Source organism: Malurus melanocephalus, unplaced genomic scaffold (assembly GCF_030028575.1).
Source record: "Malurus melanocephalus ecotype Western Australia unplaced genomic scaffold, MMel_1.1 scaffold_33, whole genome shotgun sequence".
Taxonomy (NCBI): Eukaryota; Metazoa; Chordata; class Aves; order Passeriformes; family Maluridae; genus Malurus; species Malurus melanocephalus.
Window position 1 is genome coordinate 3,377,453 of NW_026623265.1, and position 22,466 is coordinate 3,399,918.

Here is a 22,466-nt window from a genome sequence, read left to right on the forward strand (position 1 = left end):
GGTACTTTAAAACATTTCTCAGTTGAAGAGCACCAACTTAAAAATTCAATACCAATCAAATGAATCAAGACGTTTAAGATGCAAGTCCCATAAACTTACTAATTTCAAAAACAAAACCAACAMCAACCCCCTGATTTTTCCACAAAGTAACTGCAGATTTGCAGAATTATTTCACTGACACTGCAATTGATTTACAATAAGAAAAGACTCAATGTACTTTCTGAAAATTTTGGTACAAGATCAGTGTATGACTGTGCAGCTCTGGAGAAAGAACATGCAGTTAAGCCCACCTGGTATACAAATTCACCGAATTTTTATGTTTGCACTCAGCGGTCCTTCATGAAAAAGAACAGATATTTCACTTCAACGCTGTGGTCATATTTATCAAACCTCTTAGAAGACAGGAACTGTGCCCCATTCACACTCTGATGTTTTCATTACTCACCTGATGTTAGCTGACTTCGCCTTCAGGTCATTCCAGCGCTGGTTCATGTCATCAAGCCGGTGCTGGAGCAGAGCAGCTTCCTCAGAGTTTCCCAAGGCTTTCACCATTTTCTGTCTGTTTCCATCAATGCTTTTAAAGATGTCATTGTGGGCATCAATCTCAGCTTGGATGTCCTGAAATACCCGCAAGAAAAGTTCAAACATCTTAGTTCTGTAATTAGTACTCCTAAACACTAGGTCAAAGCAGGTACTCCAGCTTTCTTGGGTGGCTCTGATAAAAGAKGCAGAAGAGAAAACCTGCACTCCTGTTAACGTCACTGTAAAAAGTCTAGCTTTCTTAAGTGTGAGAAAAGGAATCTGAAAGTCATCCGAGGCTGTGAAAAAGGAAATAGAACTATAAACACCAAGTTCTGCAAGGTTGTGTTTGTAGCACTGAAGGTAAATAACTGTCTACTGTTCACCCACACATTTCACACAGTGTGGCATTTGCAAGCACTAGAACTCATTTCCTTTCCAGAAATTACACAGATTCAGCCTTGGCTTTGTTGTCTCYTTCTTCTTTGAAGCAAAACCTTCCAGAAACTCTACACAGACCAGAGAAATCCAGCCTCTATCTAGTATTTTATGCCATATGTAATGAAAGCATTTAACTAAAATCTCTCCCTTTTAAACTGCAGCTAAATGGCTACAGCAACCACAAGTCCATTTCTACAATTAAACTACTATACACTATGGCGTGAAATATATGGAGAGGTAGACATCAAATAGCAGGATGTATTATAATCTGAATTTCATAGTAAATACTGAAAAGAAGAAAAGCTTGTGATTTCCATTCAGTTGACTCATTTCTCCTCCCCTTAGAAATTAAGCACATTTTATTCTCTCATCTACCATCTGCCTCAAGAAACACATTACACATGTTGTCTTCATCTAATTGAACACAGTATTATTTTTAAAACACATTATAAGAGCAAACAAAACTTCCTGCATACCGTCAATGCTTTCTAGCATCCATACATCTATGTATACTCCAATAAAGCAATGTAAATGTCTGGAAAGCCAGAAGGTGTACTGGCTGCCTCAATAGGATTAATCAACGAAGATTATGACAGGAACTTGATGCAGATGTAAATAAACTTCTTTGCAAAGGAGGAAATTAAATAACTGAAATTCCTTAAAGGTTTTTATTCTTCCAATCAACTCCTCAGTAATCACCATCTGTTCCCAGAAGCAGAAAAGGAGAGGGCTCTGGTACCTCCCCATCCTAAAGATGTATTCCTGCTTGCACATCTACAAATTGAAGTGGAAAAGCAGACATGAGTTTGAGACAGCACGAAAGCTTTCTTAAGTCAGGGAAGAAAACAAAAAAGTCAGAATACAGGTGGTGAAGTGAAGAGAGGAGAGATGGGCCACTGGGGAAAGAGGTGAGAGAGGGAGGGAGGCATTGGTGAAGCTCTGTCTCACCAGATGAGCTGCTATGTGACTTTGCCCTGAGACTGACTCCTTTAGAGCAGGTGAAAGCACACTTTTGSTCTCTTTTAAACAACCTGATAAAAATCACCATTCTAAACACAGATACAAACAATAACATTTAAAAGGAAAAAAAAAATGGAAGTGGTCTGGTGATTACCAACCCAAATAAGATGGCATAGTCATCAGTTGAGTTAGATGCTTATCAGACAACATTTGCAGCTCCTGCCCTTACAATTCCAACACGCATGTGGGTGCAGTGAAACCCATCTCAATCCCCCACAGCAGGAGGTACAACCACACACAGCAGTTACAATTCTAATGCAGCTAACCTGTGCTACAAAAGCCTGGTCATGTTCAAACACTTGTCTTTGCCTGTTCAAAGTGACCAAAGACAATTTCACTGAAAACAAACTAATCTCTAATTTCCCATTCTACAATCACACTATAAATTGTAAACTTAAGTCATTCTAGAACCTTCATAAAGCATTTTTTTATTTTACTTGAGAGGATTCTTCAGCATACACACTCAAAAATGTTTCATTCAAAATGGGTTTCGATTCTTGCATTTTCCAGTAATCATGTTACATTGATTAAGGTACAATAAATCTGCTGCTCACATTCTTGAGTCCCATCAGCGACACACATGTTGAGACAACCAGTTCAAAGAATAAAGCTTTATAATTAACTTCTCCCTCTTTTGTGATTTATGTTTTCCAGGAAAAAAACAAAAAAAAAAAAAAAACAACAAAGCACTGCCAGCTGATGGATAACCCAAGAAGATTTATAAAGTTAATGAATGTGAGTTTATCGCAGTCTTCAAAGGAAAGATGGAAAGAAATTCAAGTAACATACCCCACATCAGTGTGCACAAGGAAGAAGTACAGCATGAGGTGGGAAGTCTTTAACTCTCAATTGTCCTCTATGTGGCAAAAAATGGGATGAAAAAAGTTGATTATGCCTGCTCAGGCCTCAATGAGAATTAGTTCTAGTAAGAGTTAATATAGTTTCAATTTTGCAATACTTTAGCAGAAACTGCAAACACTTCCCTATATAACACAGAAGCTCCCATATTCAGAGTCACAGGGGCAACAGACTGGAGGATGCAGGAGAAGAGGGAAAAAATAGTGTTGCTTTTGCCACAGAAAGAGAGGGATATATCTGTGAAACACCATCAATGCTCTTAGCCCAATGCTAAAGGGATCCAGGCCAGAGTGGTCTCCCAATGCATGTGAAAAAAAATTAAAAGGGAGAGAAAAGGAAAACAAAACAAAAACACAACAGGAAAAAAAAAAAAACCCTAAACAAATACACTGTAAACAGAAAACATCTTGCTTTATCAACTTAATTTTTTGAGGCACTACTCTAGGGGTGCCATATTTTGCTAATTTTGCAAATATTTATGTGCACCTACCTGTTAAACTGGATTGATAATTTATTRTATGATGTCAACATATTTGTTTACATGCCCAACTGCTGGCAGGATTAATGCCCTAAATTAAAAGAGAGCTCTTTGAGGAAAGAATTCATGCTATATATAAATCAAGGTGCAGGCTCCAAAGTTTGAAAGGCAGAAAGGAGAAGATAAAACTAGACTGGCATTTAGACTTAAACCTGGCCAGACTATTAGAAGCTTGCCACTTCCCGTAAATTTCTTTTAGGTATTAAGACCAAACTGCTGCCGGTCTTTTCCACTTTGGTCTGGTGGTTTCAAAATTCTATTTTCATTCTGAATCTTCTTTGACTTCTTTGCCTCTCTCCCTCTTTACCTTTCTCCCTGCAGGATTCAAGCTTTCATTTCACGTTTGAATTTGATTTTAAACCTTGTCTCCTTAATAAGAAATCTACTTCTTGCTTTATTTTCTATCAAATAGAATACTAAATTATCATGTGATGACAACTGAAGAGCATGTGTCTTTAAAGAATGCATAAATATGTGCCACTTAGCATGGCAATACTGAAAAGGACCCAAAGACATAATSGACTCCCTTCTGAAGCTGCTACCAGAGCAGCCCAAAGGCAGACTGGAGTCGCATGACCAGGGTAAAAGAGGATATATATGACAAAGACAGGAACAGAACCAAACTTAGGAGTCCAGCTCCAAGATCAACCAGCTATTAAACTTTTGACTTTGCTTTCCCCCTTACAGACTGCAAAGATGTGTTAAAAGTAGTCACAACATTAGGTATAATTGTTCTTTGGAAACTATCAATACTTTATAAAGGCAAAAACCTCCAAGCCAAACCAGCATCATTTCCATGATGACAGGCAATTTAGTGCTTTTTTTCTAAGTGATGAGTCCAGAGGGCCCCTAATTCACTCTGCAACCCTCTCAGCTATTAACAGATTCACTTCTACTACATWTTTTCTGATTTCATTTGTCTATATTGGCAATATACCCATAAAGACAGCAACACAGGCAAAGTATTTCCCTTTTTATAGGGCTCAAAGATTTCTGTTGGAAATAAAAACACAACTGGTGGAAGAAAACTCAACAGTCAAATTAAAGTGGAAGAAACAATGTATTTTAAAATATGCAAAATGTTACACTATTGAATTCTCAGTATTAAAACTGCTGGGGTAATAATACAAAGAACTAAACCAGGGAAGTTATTTYGTTCTGTAAGAGAAATAAACAGATTTTCCCACAGTATTACAGATTCTATTATCAAGAGCTCTTATTCAAACTTTTTTTACACATAGGGAACAATACTCAACTAAGTCTCTCAAGAAAAAAGTCRACAGCATTCTGTATCAAATCATAACTTCACAGAGGGTTTTATGACAGGATTCATCAACRTTTTACTACAATGTTTTTTAAACCCACTATATACAGCAAAACTCTCCATTACCCTCCAATTATTTTTGTGTTTATTAGGAAACAGAATTTCRCTAAATTTTCATAAACATCTGACCACAGAGCAGTGATGGCAAGTTATGCCACACAAACCACATATGGCTTGCAAGAGATGGACATACAGGTACCATGCTGATGCTGTGCAAATGAGACTGGCAGTGCTTTGTGCTGGCACACAAGTGCTACATACTTCTAATCCCCAGGTACAAGCCAAAGACAGACAATCTGTTGTGGCTCTCGAACCAGATGTTAATCTTAAAAGGRATTAGTGGGGTTGAAGTTGACTTTTCATAAATGAAAGACAGCTTGAAAAACTGCATTTTCCCTAGCAAAGGTTACTTCCAGGCTTTTTTGCCAGAAAAGTTTTGTACTTCTTCCACCCAATACAAATCACACCTGTGACTGGAACAGGTGCACAGAACTGCAAGTCCAATGAAAATGACCACTCACTGCCTTCACTGACAGCGTTCAAATCAGCAAAGACACAGTTGTAGAAATGCTGCACTCGCCTCTTTCAAAGGTCAGGAATAAATTGGATGACTGCTCAAAGTATCTGCAGAAAAATCTTCCAGCTGGGACAGCTGGAAGAAAAACATCAGTGCCAACCAAAGGAGATAACTGCATGTCACARACAACAGCTGAACATTGTTCTTTGAGGTCTCACAGCAGGTAGCAAAGGAATGGACCTTTTTTTTTTCAATAGCAGATTGTTTAGTTTATCTTGAACCAGATACATTTTACCTGCTGCTGCCAACTGCCTCTGGGAACACTGCTGTGTCAGATACTGGTTTTAGCCTCTGCTTTACTAGGAGCTTTTCACTTTCTCATGACTCTTTAGGAAGGAGTAAGAATTAGGGCATGATAGAGGTGTATGAAGGTGGCCATCGTGAAAGGGTTACTGGACTTTTAYTGGTCTCAGCCTTAAAAATGCTGGGGGTAGCTGGAAAAAAGTGATGCCCTTGTAAAAAGATCATTAAAAAAATCTCATCCAGGGATTCACTTCTCTCATGTCAGAGATCAGTCATGCCTTTAGAAAGGCTCATCCCATCTGCTGTTTTAGAGGACTGCCTGGAGTAGCAGTTGCTGTTAAGCAATCGGTTCATAATGAATTCACATCCAGAAGAACAGCACCTATTGAAAACCTTTATGTAGAAGTGCTATTATCATAAATCCGCCAGAAGTCTGTATGAAGATGAACATTAAACCTCTTTCAAGTGTCCTACCACACTGAGTATCACTACAACCACTGTGATTATTGTGTAAGATCAAGCAATTTACAAAGAAATTTGTGTAGATAAGACAAATTTAATTACCTCTTAAGCTCTCAGATATTTCATGAAGAGAAAAAAAGTACTTTTTTTGGGGAAAACTCATTTTGGGACATTTTTCACTTCTAATTTCAAAGGCTTRTATTACCAAAAGTCTTACACCAGCACCTCAAGTTTCTAAAAAGTTGTCTTCACTTTTACTTCAGCCTTGTGGATAGTACTGTAAGAGGTGACATATGGCATGGTTAAAGATTCATTTTATCAAAAGAATGATGCTGCACTTACAGGAAGGCTGAGAATGCCAGCCTGCTTTCAACAACCTCTGTGGCTCCAGTGCACRGCACAGCCTCACCATCTGAGGGGCACCACAAATGTGTTAATACTAATTCCAGCAGTCACATAATTATGACTGAACAAAGCCAAAGCAGCCCTGCCTATAGCAGTGTAATGTGACTCTGCTTTTGCATAGGAAGGGAGTGCCGAGAGAGCTTCTGTGAATGCCATCTGGCTTCTGCATTACGACCACAGTAACAGCGCTTGTCATTCTCTCTGTAGAACATATATTAATGAAGCCAGAGAGCTGAAAGTAGCTTACAAGCCAGGATCACTGTCATAACGCTGTTTCTCCTGGCAGCGAACACCTCAGGAAGGACAGGATGGGTGTGTGGGGAATCATAAGAGGGAAAGATGAAGAGGGGAGGAGGAGGGGAGCTTGTTAAAAGAAACGAGAAAAAAAAAAAAAAAAGGAAAGCTTGCCAAATAAGCACAGAATAAAATTTTAGAATTTGTGACAGAAGTCCACCAAATAAAATGCATTAGCCCTCTTCTCAAGCACCAAAGTATCCTCCTATGTTGCATTACAGATTTCAGCACAGTAGACTGCAAAATTTCACAGCAAGCCTCAACTAAAAAACCCAGCAGAGCTGTGAGAGCTGTAAGATTTGGGTTTGTTGAGAGTTGCTATGATCAATTTCTCTGAGATGAAATAAACATAGGAATACTCAAAGTCACTGGGATGAGCCTGGAGTCTGCAAATATCTGGGATTATATAATTTCCRAAATATTAGAAACACTGGCTTAAAATTCTCTCTTAATGAAGTCATGAAGCATCTCAGAGTCCAGCACATGTCCTAATCTTCACAGGCTACCACAGCAGCTGCTACAAGAGAAGAGAGAAGCCCAGATGACAGACTGGKAGCAAGAGAGGAGCAAGTGACCTACACAGGGGAGAAATCTTATCACAAATGCTTTCACTGTTACTCTTAGCTACTTTTGGAAGAGTAATGCTGGTGAGATACTGAAYAATACATGTTTCAATCATTCCTCTCCCTGATAACAAGGCTGGTAAACTGGTAACTACTGAGGAGGAGAAGGGTAATTAACATCTAGAAAAAAGAACATACTTAAGTTTAGAAATAAAGATAATCAAGTTTTAAAAACTGGTCTCAGGCTGTGTGACCACAGTTTTAAGGTATTTTATCTTAGTTTGTCAATGAATTACTATGTATTTTGTTACATGACACAGGAAGTTTGTATGACGAAAGGRAAAGACAAAGCAAATCTAACAGTGGTTACAAACATACAAATGGTTTCACTGGAAGMGCTGACAAATAGATGAAAACAATCTGTTTAACATTCTCATGCYTTTTGCTCATCAGTACAATCATAGTAAAGCCAAGCCTCCTGTCCCAGCATTACTGTTACCAAACAACCTGGTAAGAGAAAAAGTAACTGTTTGGAATAAAAGAAGAACAAACAAAAGAGTGGGAAAGTTGCATATTCGCTGGAAATAATTCTACTTATAAAAGTCATCATGAGATCTTTCAATTCAACTAAAATAACATTCAACTAAATTTAAGAACAAACTTCAAAGCACTTGCTTTCTGTCAATAGTGGAACAAGGTTACAGGCAATTTGTAATGTCCCTTATATCCTTATGTCCCTTATATCCTTATATCCTTGACTTCGCAAACCCCAATCTGTTCTTATTTTCCTTCAGATCTTTCTAAAAAATAGAAACCTTTTTAAAATGYCCATAATCAGAGGACATGCTCTAAAAGTAATCTTGCAGGACCTGAAATGGGGAAAAGAATCAACATTAGATTTGCACAAACAGGGTACACATGTGGGCACAAACAGCAACACAGAAAACTCAAGTTAAACATCAACTTGCCTTTTTAATCTACTGTGTAGTTTTCAAAGGCATACATAGCCTTTTTCAAAAGCAGAAGTGTGAGCAACTGCCTATCATACCTTTTCAAATTTTGTCAGCAACTCACGTAAGCTGAAGTTCAGGCCAATCATCATTAAGYGCCTCCWGAAGCYTACATTTTCTTGGTACGTCCTCCAAGCCAAGTCTGTAGCCTTCAAAAGCGTTCTCTCTTATTCCACCTATAGAGTCTCAAAATACTCCAAGCRGTCCAGTGCGTGTCCCTCTCCCAGGCTGTGCTGCCCTGGGAACAGSTCCCACAGTGCCATCGTCACAGTCTCCCTGTCCCTGCTCCTTCCCATGGGCTGGGCACCCAGGGGTGAGCCGCTGGCACTGGGTGATGCTCCTCGCAGGGCTGGGCTGACCTCATGGCCCTGTGGGGATCTCCTCACCTGTCTCCACACCTTGCCAGGGTTGCCTCCAGCTCACCTCAGCGATGGCCTGCAGGATCCAAGTGCTTCTGGCAGGCCTCAAAAGCTCAGTGTTTGGTCTCAGTGACCCCCAGTGAGAGAAGCTATAACCCGCTGGTGCATGAGGGGTGCAGAGGAGGAATGAGTCCTTCCATGTTGCTCCATTCAAGGGAAAAAAATATAAAATCCCCAGAGAAACTTCTGTCTCTGGAAAGCATCAAAAGTCAGCTTCTCAGAGAAATTAAATTGGTATGAGGCACACTTGGAGACATGGCAGTGTGACCAGACCGGAGGCCATCTCTCCTCTGCCCTCCTCAGAGCCAGCACCGTAGGCTTGTGCTGCTATGGCGGTAACCAGGCACCTCCAGCCCTCTTCGCTTAGCCCAGGAGATGCTGTGGCACAGGAAGACCCAAGGCCCCTTAAAAGTTGTCAAAAAGTAACTCCCTTTGTCTTAGCAAAAAAAAAAAAAAAAAAAGTCCAGCAAAGGATCATGCTGCAACCTCCAAAGCCTTCGCTGGGGATTTCGTCCTTTGGTCCCGTTTGCTCTGACAGCTGTGTGGTAATCTATCTCCGGCATTTGTTTATTATTGTAATCAGCATCCTCCCTTCCAGCAGCCCTGGTGCTGCTCTGAAGCCAAGCACACTCCCCCTTCCTGGAGGCCTCCCTGCTGGAAAACCACCACCACCACCCCTGAGGCTGCAGGAACTCCAGACCAAAGCCTCTCACTCRTCCCTTTTCCTTCCCCTCAAAAGGAAAGGTGGCCGTTCAGTCACCGAGCCAGCTCTGGAGCTGGAAAAGCAGCCAGTGCTGCACAAAGCCACCCCAAAGCTGTGGCTGCTCAGGAGGGCTTGCTCAGCGCAGCCAGATTGTTTTCCATACGAGCCTTTCCTCGCCTGCGGGAAACCTGACACCCCATGGGTGGCTGTGAGGAAATCACTCCATTTCAAACCATTCCCACTGGAAACRCCGCGTGCATGCAAAGGCCTATTTAAGCTGCTATTAATGCCTTCCACACAAACACACATTACTCAACCACCAAAACCAGATTCAGTAAGAGATGCCAGCAAGTCAGCAAAAGTATAATTAAAACCAAACCCATCGCCCTCAAAACCTACTACAACTTATCCTCCTATGGGAGTATCTCCATTGGGTATCACATGTTGCTTTTACTTTTATTTTATTTCACCCAACCCTCATATGAAGTACCAATGAATTCACCAGCRGCAAAACTGTCTCTGAAATTATTCTGAGCTAGTGGATTATACTGATATATCTAGCATGGGTCGAGATTTTAAAAATAACTGAAGGGGGAAAAAAAATATTGGCATTAGCAGGATTTTTACTTGGTTTATTTGTACTTTGCCTCCTGTCTGTATGTTTTATGTGAGCATATTACACAAACTGCAGAATTGCTTGCAAAATAAACTCAGGAAAGTTTTCCAAAGGTGACAGAACCAAACCAGCTTTATAGCCCWTATAACAGGTCAGCTCAAATGGTCTGAATTTATTCCACTGCTTCTGCAAGCAAGAAGCCTATTTATCATGTTCACATACTATTCTTTTCCAAATTAACTATTTACAGAAGGAAAAACAACASATTAGAGTGAAAAAATAAAACCATTCTGCAAGAGATATAACTAGAATAGCTATTTGAGAATCTCTTTTATTCTCCTGCAAGACAGACAAAGTTTGGATCCTGCTCCCCTGCACACTAAGGCTTTCTGCTGCTCTTGGAGAAAAAGAAACCCTGCAACCCAGAAACAAATAGCCTTTAGATCCACTTCAGAAATGTTAGTACATATAAATAAAAACGGGTGTCAGGCTGGATTATAATGAAGCTTCATAACTCCAGGACTGAATCCAAATATACAACATTAATTTTATGTTTGGTCTCAGACTTCAAATTTGGATAACTTAYTTTCCAATTTCCATTTGTCATAAAAAACCTCATATATTCCAGATCTTTCAGTACTATTAGATGCAAATGAAATGCTCTCTAAGGTGAATAGGTACCATTTTGYATAATTCTATAAAAGTTTATCAATATATATATATGATGTCGGACCAATGCTGCCAGCAAAACAGCTTTGAAAATCGTACTGAATAACCACATTTTAGTTGCTCTCTCACATGAAAGCACACTGCAGTATTTGACAAATTCTGAATTTGTAGAAGACAATAAAGTAACTGTAATAAGCTMTACATGACATATATTTGATGAAGCCTCTACACCACCAGCAGCTCTGTAGCTATAACAATGTCAGATTGTAACCTACAAAAATACAACATAACTTTTAAAACTTTAGTAGTAGTAAGTAATGAAAAGCTGTCTTAAAACGTTTCTTGATCAGCTTCATCATAATTTTCCTTACAAATAGATCTGCATACACTGTTGGWAACAAAAATGCAAATTTTATAAAGAAAACTACAGTTATAACACAGAAAAAAATGTTTCAATCCTATTTTCCAAAGAAATTCTAATTTCAAAGCATCCTTCCAAAGTGCTCTTATGGTTATACTAAGACCCACAACTGGGAATTTAAGACACTGGAGAACAATGTACTGCTGCAGATCATGTGCAGTGAAGCCTTTTGTTACTTTTGGTATTACAGTGGTTTGGTGCATTTTCTCATGTGTCTTAAAAAAGAACATAAAACTGGATAAAAATAAAACAACTAGCTAACAGTATTTTATAGCCATTGGTAATGTTACTAATTGCAGTCTGCAAAATGCAAGGACCATCAAAAGAAAAGCATTTCTRTCAATGGTAGAAAAAGGATGGTCAGCACAGCAGCCTGTGACACACAGCTATGATCACATCTTTGGGATATTGTTTTTAGGTGTGGGTTCCAAAGTGCACACCCCACAAATCCAGGCTTAAGGGCCTCATCATTTATTACTTCATTTAGAGCCTCACTTAATACAGAGATTATAAAACTAATAGCAGAATTTTTACATCTAAAAACTTAGTACTGCAAAGAATTAACTAAAACCCCCTACTTTTATCAAGTATAAATCCAGCAGCAACTGAATGTTAAGAAACTGCAAATGAACCAGCAAAATCRATGACACCAAAACTAGATACAGAGAAAAAAAGTTATTCCATTTMTACTTGAAATAAAAACACCTCATCAACTTAGAGATGATGTTACATACACCTCTAAATTTCCATTTCAGGAAAAATTAAAGTCTTTTAGACTTTACTGTGTGAAACAACATTAAATATGTATACAATAAAGAATTTATGTCACACTTCAGATGATGTGCAAAAAATGCAAGAAAACTATCTTACTATACACWACTTGATTTTAGAATGCAAACTAAAAGTTTCTAGAAGAAAAATGGAAAAATAAAGAACAGCAGGAACCTTAGGAATAAATGAAGGAGGTTGTTTACATACAGAGTATACATACATCTTATGTGACTCACAACAGCAAGTAATGACAACAAAAAGACAAAAAGAACAGTGTTGCCTTGTGTGACTCAGACGTAAAGGGCACAGAGGTCAATAGGTGGTTACAGCAAGTCAATACATCCTGTTTTCACTCAAGACATGCTGCCTCAGGCAGGAACACAAAAAGACAGCAGTTCAAAAGCAGTGTGCTATTTTCACCTGCCTTGAAAAGTGTTTGGTGTCAATCTGATCAGACCAGGAGGGGGAGATGCCCTCACCCTTCCTGCAACAGGTCAGCATTTACGATACAGAGTTAACAYATTGCTCCAGCAAGGTCAGTCCTACACCAAGGCTTATTATCAATTGAACCCAACATAAAGGTTTCAATTAGGCAGAGACTCACTGATAACCTCTGCCAKAAGGCAAATCACTCAAGCCACACAGTACCCCAAGGACTAGCAATTCATCAGGACAAGTGGACAAATCAAATTACTGCAATAAAGATTTACAAGCAGGATARGACAAAAGTAACATAAATATGATTGCCAAAATTATAATTTAGGTGTCTATTACAGTGCTGATGGCAATGCAGATCACAAATGTTCCTAAAGCTTAGTGCCAAGACACTGGACTTTCTTCTTCTTCCAAGACATTGGACTTGTCTTCTTTTCTTTTTCTCTATGGCCAATAGGTATTTTTACAAGGATCAGGAAGTCACATTCCAATGGTCTGCTCTGTGCAATATCTGACACATTCATTGACAGTTCTGTATTAGGTAAGCAGAGACAGACTGTGGCCTTCCTCCATCAAATGAGACAAGACTTTAAATCTTAAGAATAAAATGTGGTAGAAGTCCAGATGTAGTCTTGACGACAGTGCTCTACTGCCATGAAAGATTAGTAGAGGACTGAGTGGTTTGGTGGTGGGCTTTTTTTTCCCTCTTATTTTTAACTTGTTTGGACAACACACGTCTTTCAGCTTTATGAATCAACCTTGATTTTACAACAATTTAGACTTAAATATAAACTGCCATGTTGTCCGAAACTCCCAGAAGAACCCAGCCCTAAAAGCAGAACATTTTAAATGTATTTAAAACAGAAAAAAAAAATCCAAAAGAAGTAATCTCATACCTGGAATATACCTAAAACAGATAAGATGTCGAAGAGAAGTAAGCAGGAAAAGTACCACCACCGCATCTACTTCATGCATAGGACCATTAAGAAACTTCCTGACCAAGAGATTGAGATTAAATTTCATTTATGGGCCCAACCAGAACATGAAYGCTTTAATCCTGACCCTACATGACAGAATGAAGGAGGCAGCAGAGAGCATGGATGAAATCTGGCTTTTATGCCAGGCAGGAATTTCATCATCAGGGCGTAACTTCCTAGTTAGCACTGGTGACTAAATGAAATGTTCATATTGACCAACAGTCTATAAAGATTTCACTGGGGGAGCTCTTTCTAAGACTGTTAGTCGCCTTTCCTCCTCATTTTCCTTCTTCAGGTGTAAGATATTGGTGCTTGCTGGCAATAATCATGCTGGAAATCAAAAAGAGTCAGGACACTTCATGGTCTGTCTTACACAGCATTTTTAACACTGTTCTCTCTGCACAGAAACAAAAACACATTACCTTAGATGTACTTCTTAACTTTTTTTTATTTAAAAGGGCAAAACTGAAAAAGGGTGACTGTCTAGTGATGATGTAACATGACTGACTGCCAAAGCAACACATGCAAGGAAAAGATTCTACAGGCTGCATAATCCCATACCCAGAGTTTGCCATGTTCAAAAAACTGGACTTTCAATATTTTCACCCAACCTAAAAAATGTTTTCCTTAAARTTTTCTTGATTCTAATGTAAACAGTTTCACAGCTTTCTGACAGCTTAGCCCAATAAAAGCCTCCTTAAATCCATGCATATTATACATCTTGAAAAGAATTTCCTACCACAAGAGCTTATTTATGTATTTATTACTTGGTAAAGGGTACCCATCTCTCAAGATACTAAAATTCACCAATGAAAAGATGATTAATTTAGTAATTTTTAGAYAAGTACTCGATCCAAGAAGTAGAAAGACCACAAAAAACCCATATTTTAATTAAGAGCTTATCATAAATAATTGATAGAGCATCTTAAATTCTACAGCACTCAGTRTATGTGGATTAAAATCTCATTCAAATAATATAGTGCAATCTCCACTTCTTAGCAATAGCATTAGACTCAAGTGKCTAACATRGATTCAGTGCCATTTCAGTTATCCKGTGTAATTTATCATTTTTCCACACTCCAAGGTTAAGTACCCTCTGACTTAGTCTGCCCATATATTATTTTACAGCCTAACTTCTTGTATATTCTCAGTTAACTAAGATTTTGCAGGCCTTATCTTGCAGGAAGGAGAAGTATTACCTGGATCTAGTTTATTTTGGGATTTTATGGGTTTGTTTGAAAGCCACWGGGAATAGGAGTCACCCAATTCAATAAAAATTCTATTTTCAGCCATAAAAATAAGCTTCAGCTGTAAGCTTTGCAACAACCAACTTTTCTGTATTTGAATATGGGCTGGACATTTAAAAAGCATTAAAAGTAACATAATTGGTATTATTTCAAGTAACTTTTTGCCCATGAAGTGAGAATCCTTAAAACATTTACCAAGAAATGTGCCTCTATATCAACTTTAACATGGCACAATAGAACAGCAGTAAGAAAATTGTTCTTGGGAGTACAGCAAATGGCCAGCTACTAAATTCTATCAAAGCACAGAAGGTMTATTTCCTAATCATGCAAGAAATACCAAAGTATGCCACTGCAATTTACCAAAAAAGGTGAAGGTTTTGTTTGTTTTCAAAGATCACTAAAAAAGATCAATGACCCCAGCCTACAGGGATGTTCCAGTAACATTTATTTTAAATCCTTTCCTGGCATGCAAACTGCATCAAAGCAGCAAGCCACAATGCTTCACCACTWAACTGAACTTTTGCTGTGAGTGGAGAAAGAAGAGCATTTGATGGTGGGCATACTTTAAAGGCCTTATGACTGATACCACAGGAAAACCTTGCCTTCATCTAAATTAACTTTCAAACCACGGAATTAMATCTTAAAAAATGCTTGTAAGATTAGGGTCTAAAAGTTATAGTACAGAAAGAGTATTCATTCTTCTCATTAACTGTGTAATGATCCTCTAACTCAATAGTTAGATATTTCAAATGAATAAATTATATTCCTGCATCTCCACTGAACATATGAAGAGAACATATGAGAGAACATATGAAGGTTTTTGTTGGTTTTTTTTTTTTTTTTTTTTTTTGGTTTTGTTTTTTTTTAAACGGAACAAGTTATTACTTAATAAATCAATAAATGTTACAGGTAATAATGTTAAAGCCCTAAAAGTCTATGTTCTGATCAAGGATGACAAATACTCAGTGCTGTTAAGAGATGMATTTATTCTATTTTGTAGCCAATACAATTGGAAAGAATACTCACATTCATTGTCTAGAACTCAAGCACATGGAAGGAACACATGAGAGACACCCATGTGCAAGAGTGACAGYTCTGCTATTTATATATTTTTATATGCACATGCAATCAGAAATTAATTAATACTACTTTAWTTTTTYTCRATTTTGCCTCACTAATTAATGTGAYATCCCAAGTTAAAGAATAAAGGTAAAAGCACAAACTGCAGAGATTCCGTTAAAAACATCTTTGTTTCTGAGTGAAAGTAAGTTTCCAAGGCAGTTAGAAAGCACTAAGAAGGAGGGAACAAGCTGCMTCTAAAAGTCTTCAGAATTTAAGAAAAGTAAATAAAAGACTTCTCAGAAGGCATCAAGGGAACTGTATGTTTTMTTGTTGATTTTTTTAAATTAATGTTAAATTAAATTAATTATCATTAAATTAATAAACATTAAAGCCTCCAACTACCATTATCTAAGGACTTCCAAGGGAAYACCAGGTGCTCTTAAGTAACAGGATGGTTGAGAGCAGGTTTTCATGCAATGCTGCTGATCCTTTCTGGGATCTCCCACARCAAGAAGTGTTTTCCACTGCAATGCCTGAATAATTGGCCTACAGTCTTTGCTTCACATAGACTGTTTTGGTTTCTTATYTCCCTCCTTTTATTTCCCCTAAATTCAGTCTGTGAAATTATTCATAGCATTTACCAGAGTAAGAAATTAAAGTCTCAGTAAAAAGTACACACTCAGATGCACCTTCCAAAACCACCCATACAGCTACTATTTTGTTTCACTTAAGGTAATTATACGTGATTRCTCGTAGCAAATTTGTTTTTGTTTTTTTAAGTGTCAAACTGGCAAAAAAAAAAAATCCTTTCTTGTTTACGTATGTACTGTCACCCCTTAGGTGACAGAAGGTGTAAATGCTGGGGTGAACAGACACATGTACAGACAGGAGGCTGTCCCCACACTCATGCAGAGAGACTCAGGTCTGGATTTCCCAGCAATACTGCTGTAAGCATGCTTGTCTTTCAAAATACCCCATCTGACTAAAGTTACTAAGCACTAAACAGAATTTCCTCACACATTTATTCTCTTTTTGTATTCGTTGTAATTTTGCTAACCAAAGGTTCACATAGAAATCTTATTACTGGCCTGTTSATAAAAGTAAAGAGCATTTACAATTGAAATTATGATAATACAATATTTATTCTTGAAATAAAATGTAAGCTGCATTATCCATAACTGCAGCTTTTGCTCTGGTTTGAACAAGAAGCTTATTTAAATACAACGTGCCTAAGGCTTCTCTAGCCCCACTTTATTACAGGCTACTATACAGAAAACAAATAGGTTTTCCAAATTTATTCAGACAGAGCTTTCATTGTTTAATGTTAGTCAGAAGCTCTGTTTCCACTGAATTACTGAATGCTTTTATTCTCATTTAACTCTCATTTAAAGTCAAGGACTCCACCTACTTTTGAGAAGTGCCCAATTTTGTGCTGGAGGAAGGAAGCTGAAGGTTTGCAAACAAAAGCCTGGAATGAAGGCTAGAGTCAGCTTCACAAGGACACTGGGTCACCTTACAGCATTTGCAACTCAACATTAGGTAGTAACTTTCATTACTTGGCTTTACATTAGGTAGTAACTTCCTGAAAGGAGGTTTGGGGTTTATTTGGGTTTTTTTTTGCTTCACAAAAAAAGGGGTAGCACTGAAAAACTCTGGTCAACATATAGGAAAAAATGAGACTATTAATTTAAAAAATACCCACTGCTTTACATTCATTCATATTGATTTTTTAAAAATACTGTAACACTGAAAATTTAGAGAAAGACTACCAGTTCCTGAACATTCAGATAACAACTGTTTAGGCATGAGAGATAAAACCTTCAAATTGACTGTATGCTTACTCCTGCAAGATGTAAATTACGCCCTTTCATGCTTAGCCATTATTTTCTTGAAGAGTGAACAAGAGATATTCTGAGATACCAGCCCAGAATGGGTTCTTCAGGTCACTGTCATTTCTCATTGGTACTGCCATTGCAGACCAACTCTAAACTACTCAGACTTCTCAATAATTAGCAAGGAATAAAAAATAACCACATGTTAGTGCACACACAGTTTCTCTTCCCACTGTGCTTTTCAGCCATACATCATCACAGGGTATGCARGGAGTAAACAGATTTGTAGCAGAGCAGATTTTTTAAAAAACAACATTGGATCATCTGTCAAGGATGCCAATTACTTGCAGCAGCTCTTGAGACTGTGGAACCTTAAAGGCAATAATGCATCTGAGCAAAGCCTAGTGTTTATACAAATAAAGATAAAGCAAACATGAATGAAAGCTTGCCTGCAAGGAAATCAAGTCTATCACAGAATAATATTCTTTAGCTTCWAAAAGTCACTGTAATGACAAATGCTTCTTTTCATTGTGTCAGATACTTTCAAAAACAAAGAATCCTCCTCTGATACTACTGCAACTTAACACCTGCTAAAGGAATCTCTCACCTGTAACAACCTTGTGCATTTTCCTCCAGTACTTTGTAAAAGCCATATTTTCTGATCTCACACCTTCCTTGAGAAGCAAGCACTGTCTTTGRCCATCCCCAGTTAAGGAACACATGAATTTGAACTGAACAAACTTCTGAGCTCCTATTGGGAGCATAATTTCCTACTGAAATTATGACAACATGGGGTATTTCAAACCCTGTAACATAGACAAAGTAAMTAGTACCATGGTCAGCCTTTTTAAAATATAATTTGAAGTAGTACCTAGGCCATGCCATCAGACATGATCACAAATACCCTTTCATTCAGAGCTACATTATATGCCGAGAGTTGGTGAACYGCAGGTTTTGAATACAGCATTGATGAAAATAAATATACAACAGCTTCCTCAGTAACAGCAGAACACTTTCAAGGAAGCCCTTCTGTCTATAATGTTTCAAATGTACATCAGACTTCAACTGAGTGGCAGAAAAGATCAGTGGTGGAAATGCAAAAACCAGGCATTTCTCAGAAGGAGCAGTCAGGAAGAACAATGAATTTAAAATGCTTAACTCTAGTGTGAAGATGGAGCTATCTTATARTGGACCTGGAAATAACAAACATCATTTACGAATAGGAATTTTTCAAGTTAGTTTTCTCTCTATGGCTGTTTACTTCCAGTCCAGAACAGCAGAGAGSAGAGCATTAGCAATTTGGCCTAAGGTCTTCAGGGAAAGAGGCTCTGCCCTACTTTAACAACAGCAGTAGCTGAGGYAAATTAGGTCTCTGACAGGGATAAAATGAAGTTCCACTGTAAGCACAAAAGAGCTCCCATTGATTTTGGCCTCTTTCAGCTGATGTAAATAATCAAGTAACCATAAATTTGGCAAGGAATAATTGCTGCTTTGTCCATTACACAGTGTACTCAAAAAGGCATTTAAAATCACCTTGAGCAGAAGAAAAAGGAGAAAGAAAAGCTGAGCTTGGACARTTCTTCTCATTCATTAAGCTCTATTCCACAATGTCACCTGCAACACAATCATCTTTCAGTGAAAATTGGAGAAAGTGGTCTAAACAGTAGGCTTGAAATTCCATTCTCTGACRGGGTCAACAGGCTCTTAATTCTGCCAAAAAAAGGAATTTATGAAGTTTCATTTAACCTGCAGACAAACTCATTTGAAGCAAAGGTGATCTGTGAGCAGGGGACTCAGTGATGCATGACTCCCAATAAATTTTTCTCCAGTTAAACTTTCTCAATGCTTCCCTTAATCTTAATGGAAGTTCAGCTCATATTCTGGCAGCCCTGACTCATGACTGAGCTTTCTTTCACCTCTTGACCTGCATGCACAGGACTTTTTCCAGCAGTCATCTCCACTTCAGCCAGTATTCCAGTTCCAATACAGCATTCCAACGGGACTGTTCTTTATTGAGACACAATTGTTACAAGGCAGCAACCATCTTTCTCCTCAGAAATGCCACAGCCATCCCTCAAGATCACAAGTACTTCTAGTCCCTTTGAGCTTATATCCATGCCTAGAATGCTGTAGAAAGTAAATACATCTTCTCTGGACAGAGAATCTTGCTAGCACCACACAGAAATAATTTTGGCTTCAGAAGCTGCTATGAAATTCTTCCATCTTCAGAAAAGTTGACARTGTAGCCTTGCACAAAATGTGGGTGTTACCTTCCTATTTCATGCGAACAAGAATCAGGAAGGCATAYTCCAAATAAAGGGAATATAATGATTACCTTTGTTATTTCATACTTGCAATCACCTTTTTGTCAATAAAATCTGGTACCTCAACTTTTGTAGACATAAACAAGTATTCAAACTTGCTTAAAACAGTTGCTGCAAGTATAGTTGGAAAYTGACACATTTCCTATGAGTCGAGGGATTCTTAGCAAACCTGCACAGGTCCTTGCATCATAAAGGGGCTACATTAACTAAATAAAACCCATTACACCCCCTGCCCTTTATTTCTTTTCTTTCAAGTAACTGTTTTCGTGATCTCAATGAAAAGTTTAAAACTTTTTCTTTCCTCTTTAAGTATATMATTTTGGTTGTGAAGAAAATGGCAAGACACACACATCTAAAATCAGTCTGGATTTGTTGTTACTTAATATGACAGTATTAGTGAAACTTCTGAAGGGAAGGAAGGAAGAACCAGAACAAAAAACAACTGCCATTATTTCATGAAGCACATTAGGCACATTTAAGAATGACTGCAAAAGAATTTATGTCCATTTCAGCCGTTGCCTCAATATCTCTCAAAAGAACAAAAAGTGGAGAAAAGCTGCACTGACCTCAGAAGAGCTTAAGCAGTAATAATAAAAAAAGTCACTTCAAGTCATCAGGAAAAGAAAACCAGTGTTTATACCAGCCTTTATGGTAGAAAGCAATAAAGCCAAAAAAACATGTACAATGGTGGATGGAAGAATTACTATTAATTGCTACTTTTATTAAGTAAGGAGATGAGGGAATAAAGTGCTCATGAAAGCTCAGGTATCCATTTTAGGTTTATTTGCAATTTTTTCAGTATGCCTGAAGAGGCTGCTGTTATGGTAGAACACTTACAGAACAAAGCTAAATTAATCCAAAAACGATTTTTGTAATATCAAGAACTAAGGACTCTAAAGAAACAGACCAGCAAAACCTACCAAAACTAATGTAATAAATTAAATTTTATGTATTTCCACGCTGACACTCTGAAAAAAAACATGAAACAAAAACTTAGTACCCTGACCCCTAGAAAACAGAAAATTTTGAAAAGTTTTCAGCTATTTCCTCTTGCATTTAATTTACACTTTGACACTTCTGTAAGTATTGCATGACATTGCACTGACTGTTAATTTGCKAAAAGTCAATACCCAGTGTAGGCACATGACCCTTTTGATTGTTGCTTACTTTATTTTCCAGGACAGAAAAGATAGCTATGCTGATACGCAACTGTCCTGCAACAATCAAAATAAAGCATCCAAACATCACACCCATGCTGCACAAACTTCAGCCAGTGTTTTCTTGTTACCATCTGCTGATGTTCTAAATGCCTAGATAAGCACCTGGCCTTGTTTAAAACACCATTAAGATCTTCCTTTAAAAAAAACCAAATATTTTTCATGGCACTAAAAACATCCACTTTCAAAGAACTCCTTGGGAACAACAACCCCAATGCCCAAAGAAAATCCTTCAAACATGCACCAAGTATGTGCGAAATTGGTACTGCTGTCTAAATGAAAGTCCACGCAGAACAAAGTACGAACATGCTTAGAAACACCAACAGTTCACCTACACTATTGCTCACCTTTGACCAATTTACCTAAAATAAAATCCGCAGTATGGCAGCTTTAATAGAAATGGAGGTTCTGTGTGGAAAAAGCTGTTGAAACAAATGCAAGAAGAAAACCCTCCTTCACCACTGCATTACACATACGGTAAATTGATGACTAAAAGATATACTGAACCCCCAAAAAATGCAAACTTGCGGGTGTAAGGTATCAAATATATGTACAGAATATGTACAGAACACAAGGACTGGAAAAACAGATCAGATCCCCCATCAATTMGAAAACAAAGCACCAAAACTCAGCCGGCAGACCTTTATAGTGGAAGCCTATAAATAAAACCATTGTGTTGATAGCATTTATCTCCATAACACGAGTGACCAAACAGCCTCTGCTGGGCATCATCTGCAGGCTAATTTGACTGACCGACTCCCAGTATTTCAAACTGAAAAGTTAATTCCTGTTGACAAGTATATCAATCTAGCAAATATCTACAGTGAATTGAAGGCARAAACCAATGACAATATTATTTGACATGTTATTGCCATAGTTCTGAGTATTCATTGATACGCAATATTCTTGAATATGCAAAATTTCAAGTAATTATTGCTATTTTTAAATATGAAACACACTTTCAATCTATTGTAACATACAGATTCTGAAGAGGATTAAAGGGATAGCTCTTACAAAGTCCTTTATACATTTCAAATGCTACATCTCAAAAACTTATTTCACATCAAATTACCGTCTCTATCACCCCTGAGACTTTCTCAGTACTGTTTTCATTATTCATGGTTCTGCTTAAAGCTACCTTATTTTCGCTGAAGTTAATTCTGCTGATAATTAACAGCCTAACGAGACTAATCTTAGCTAAACTATTTTTAAAGTATTTTAACCTATTGTACATTGTTCAATTAAACTTAGTTAAAAATTAAAAGTGAAAACAAGGACAGTTTTCCAGACAGAAAAATCTTMTAATATCACTTCGCTGCAGGAGCTAAAAATTGAACTTTTAACTTTTAAAACTATTGTGTCCCTAAAAAGCACTTACGCTCCTTTTCAAAAATGAAATAATTGAATGTATGATGCAGAAACTGTCTGTGATCAACTGTACCATAACTGTATTCTACTACTCTAAAGGGAAATAAGATATCCCTTAAGGCATACTAGCAATCAAAAAAAAAAAAAAAAA

At 37.7% G+C, this 22,466-nt stretch overlaps 1 protein-coding gene across 6 annotated transcripts in view; it reads right to left on the bottom strand.

Moving 5' to 3' along the window:
• The window catches only part of UTRN (utrophin), a 348,477-nt gene that overhangs the window by 118,872 nt on the left and 207,139 nt on the right, over positions 1-22,466 (bottom strand). For 5 of the 6 annotated variants that reach the window (XM_057364021.1, XM_057364022.1, XM_057364019.1 and 2 more), the window contains one exon: positions 446-618. In XM_057364021.1, the coding sequence (XP_057220004.1) occupies positions 446-618 (173 nt within the window). Of the gene's footprint in view, positions 1-445; positions 619-8,292; positions 8,667-22,466 lie in introns of those variants that run through there. The other variant, XM_057364025.1, reaches the window with a different exon arrangement.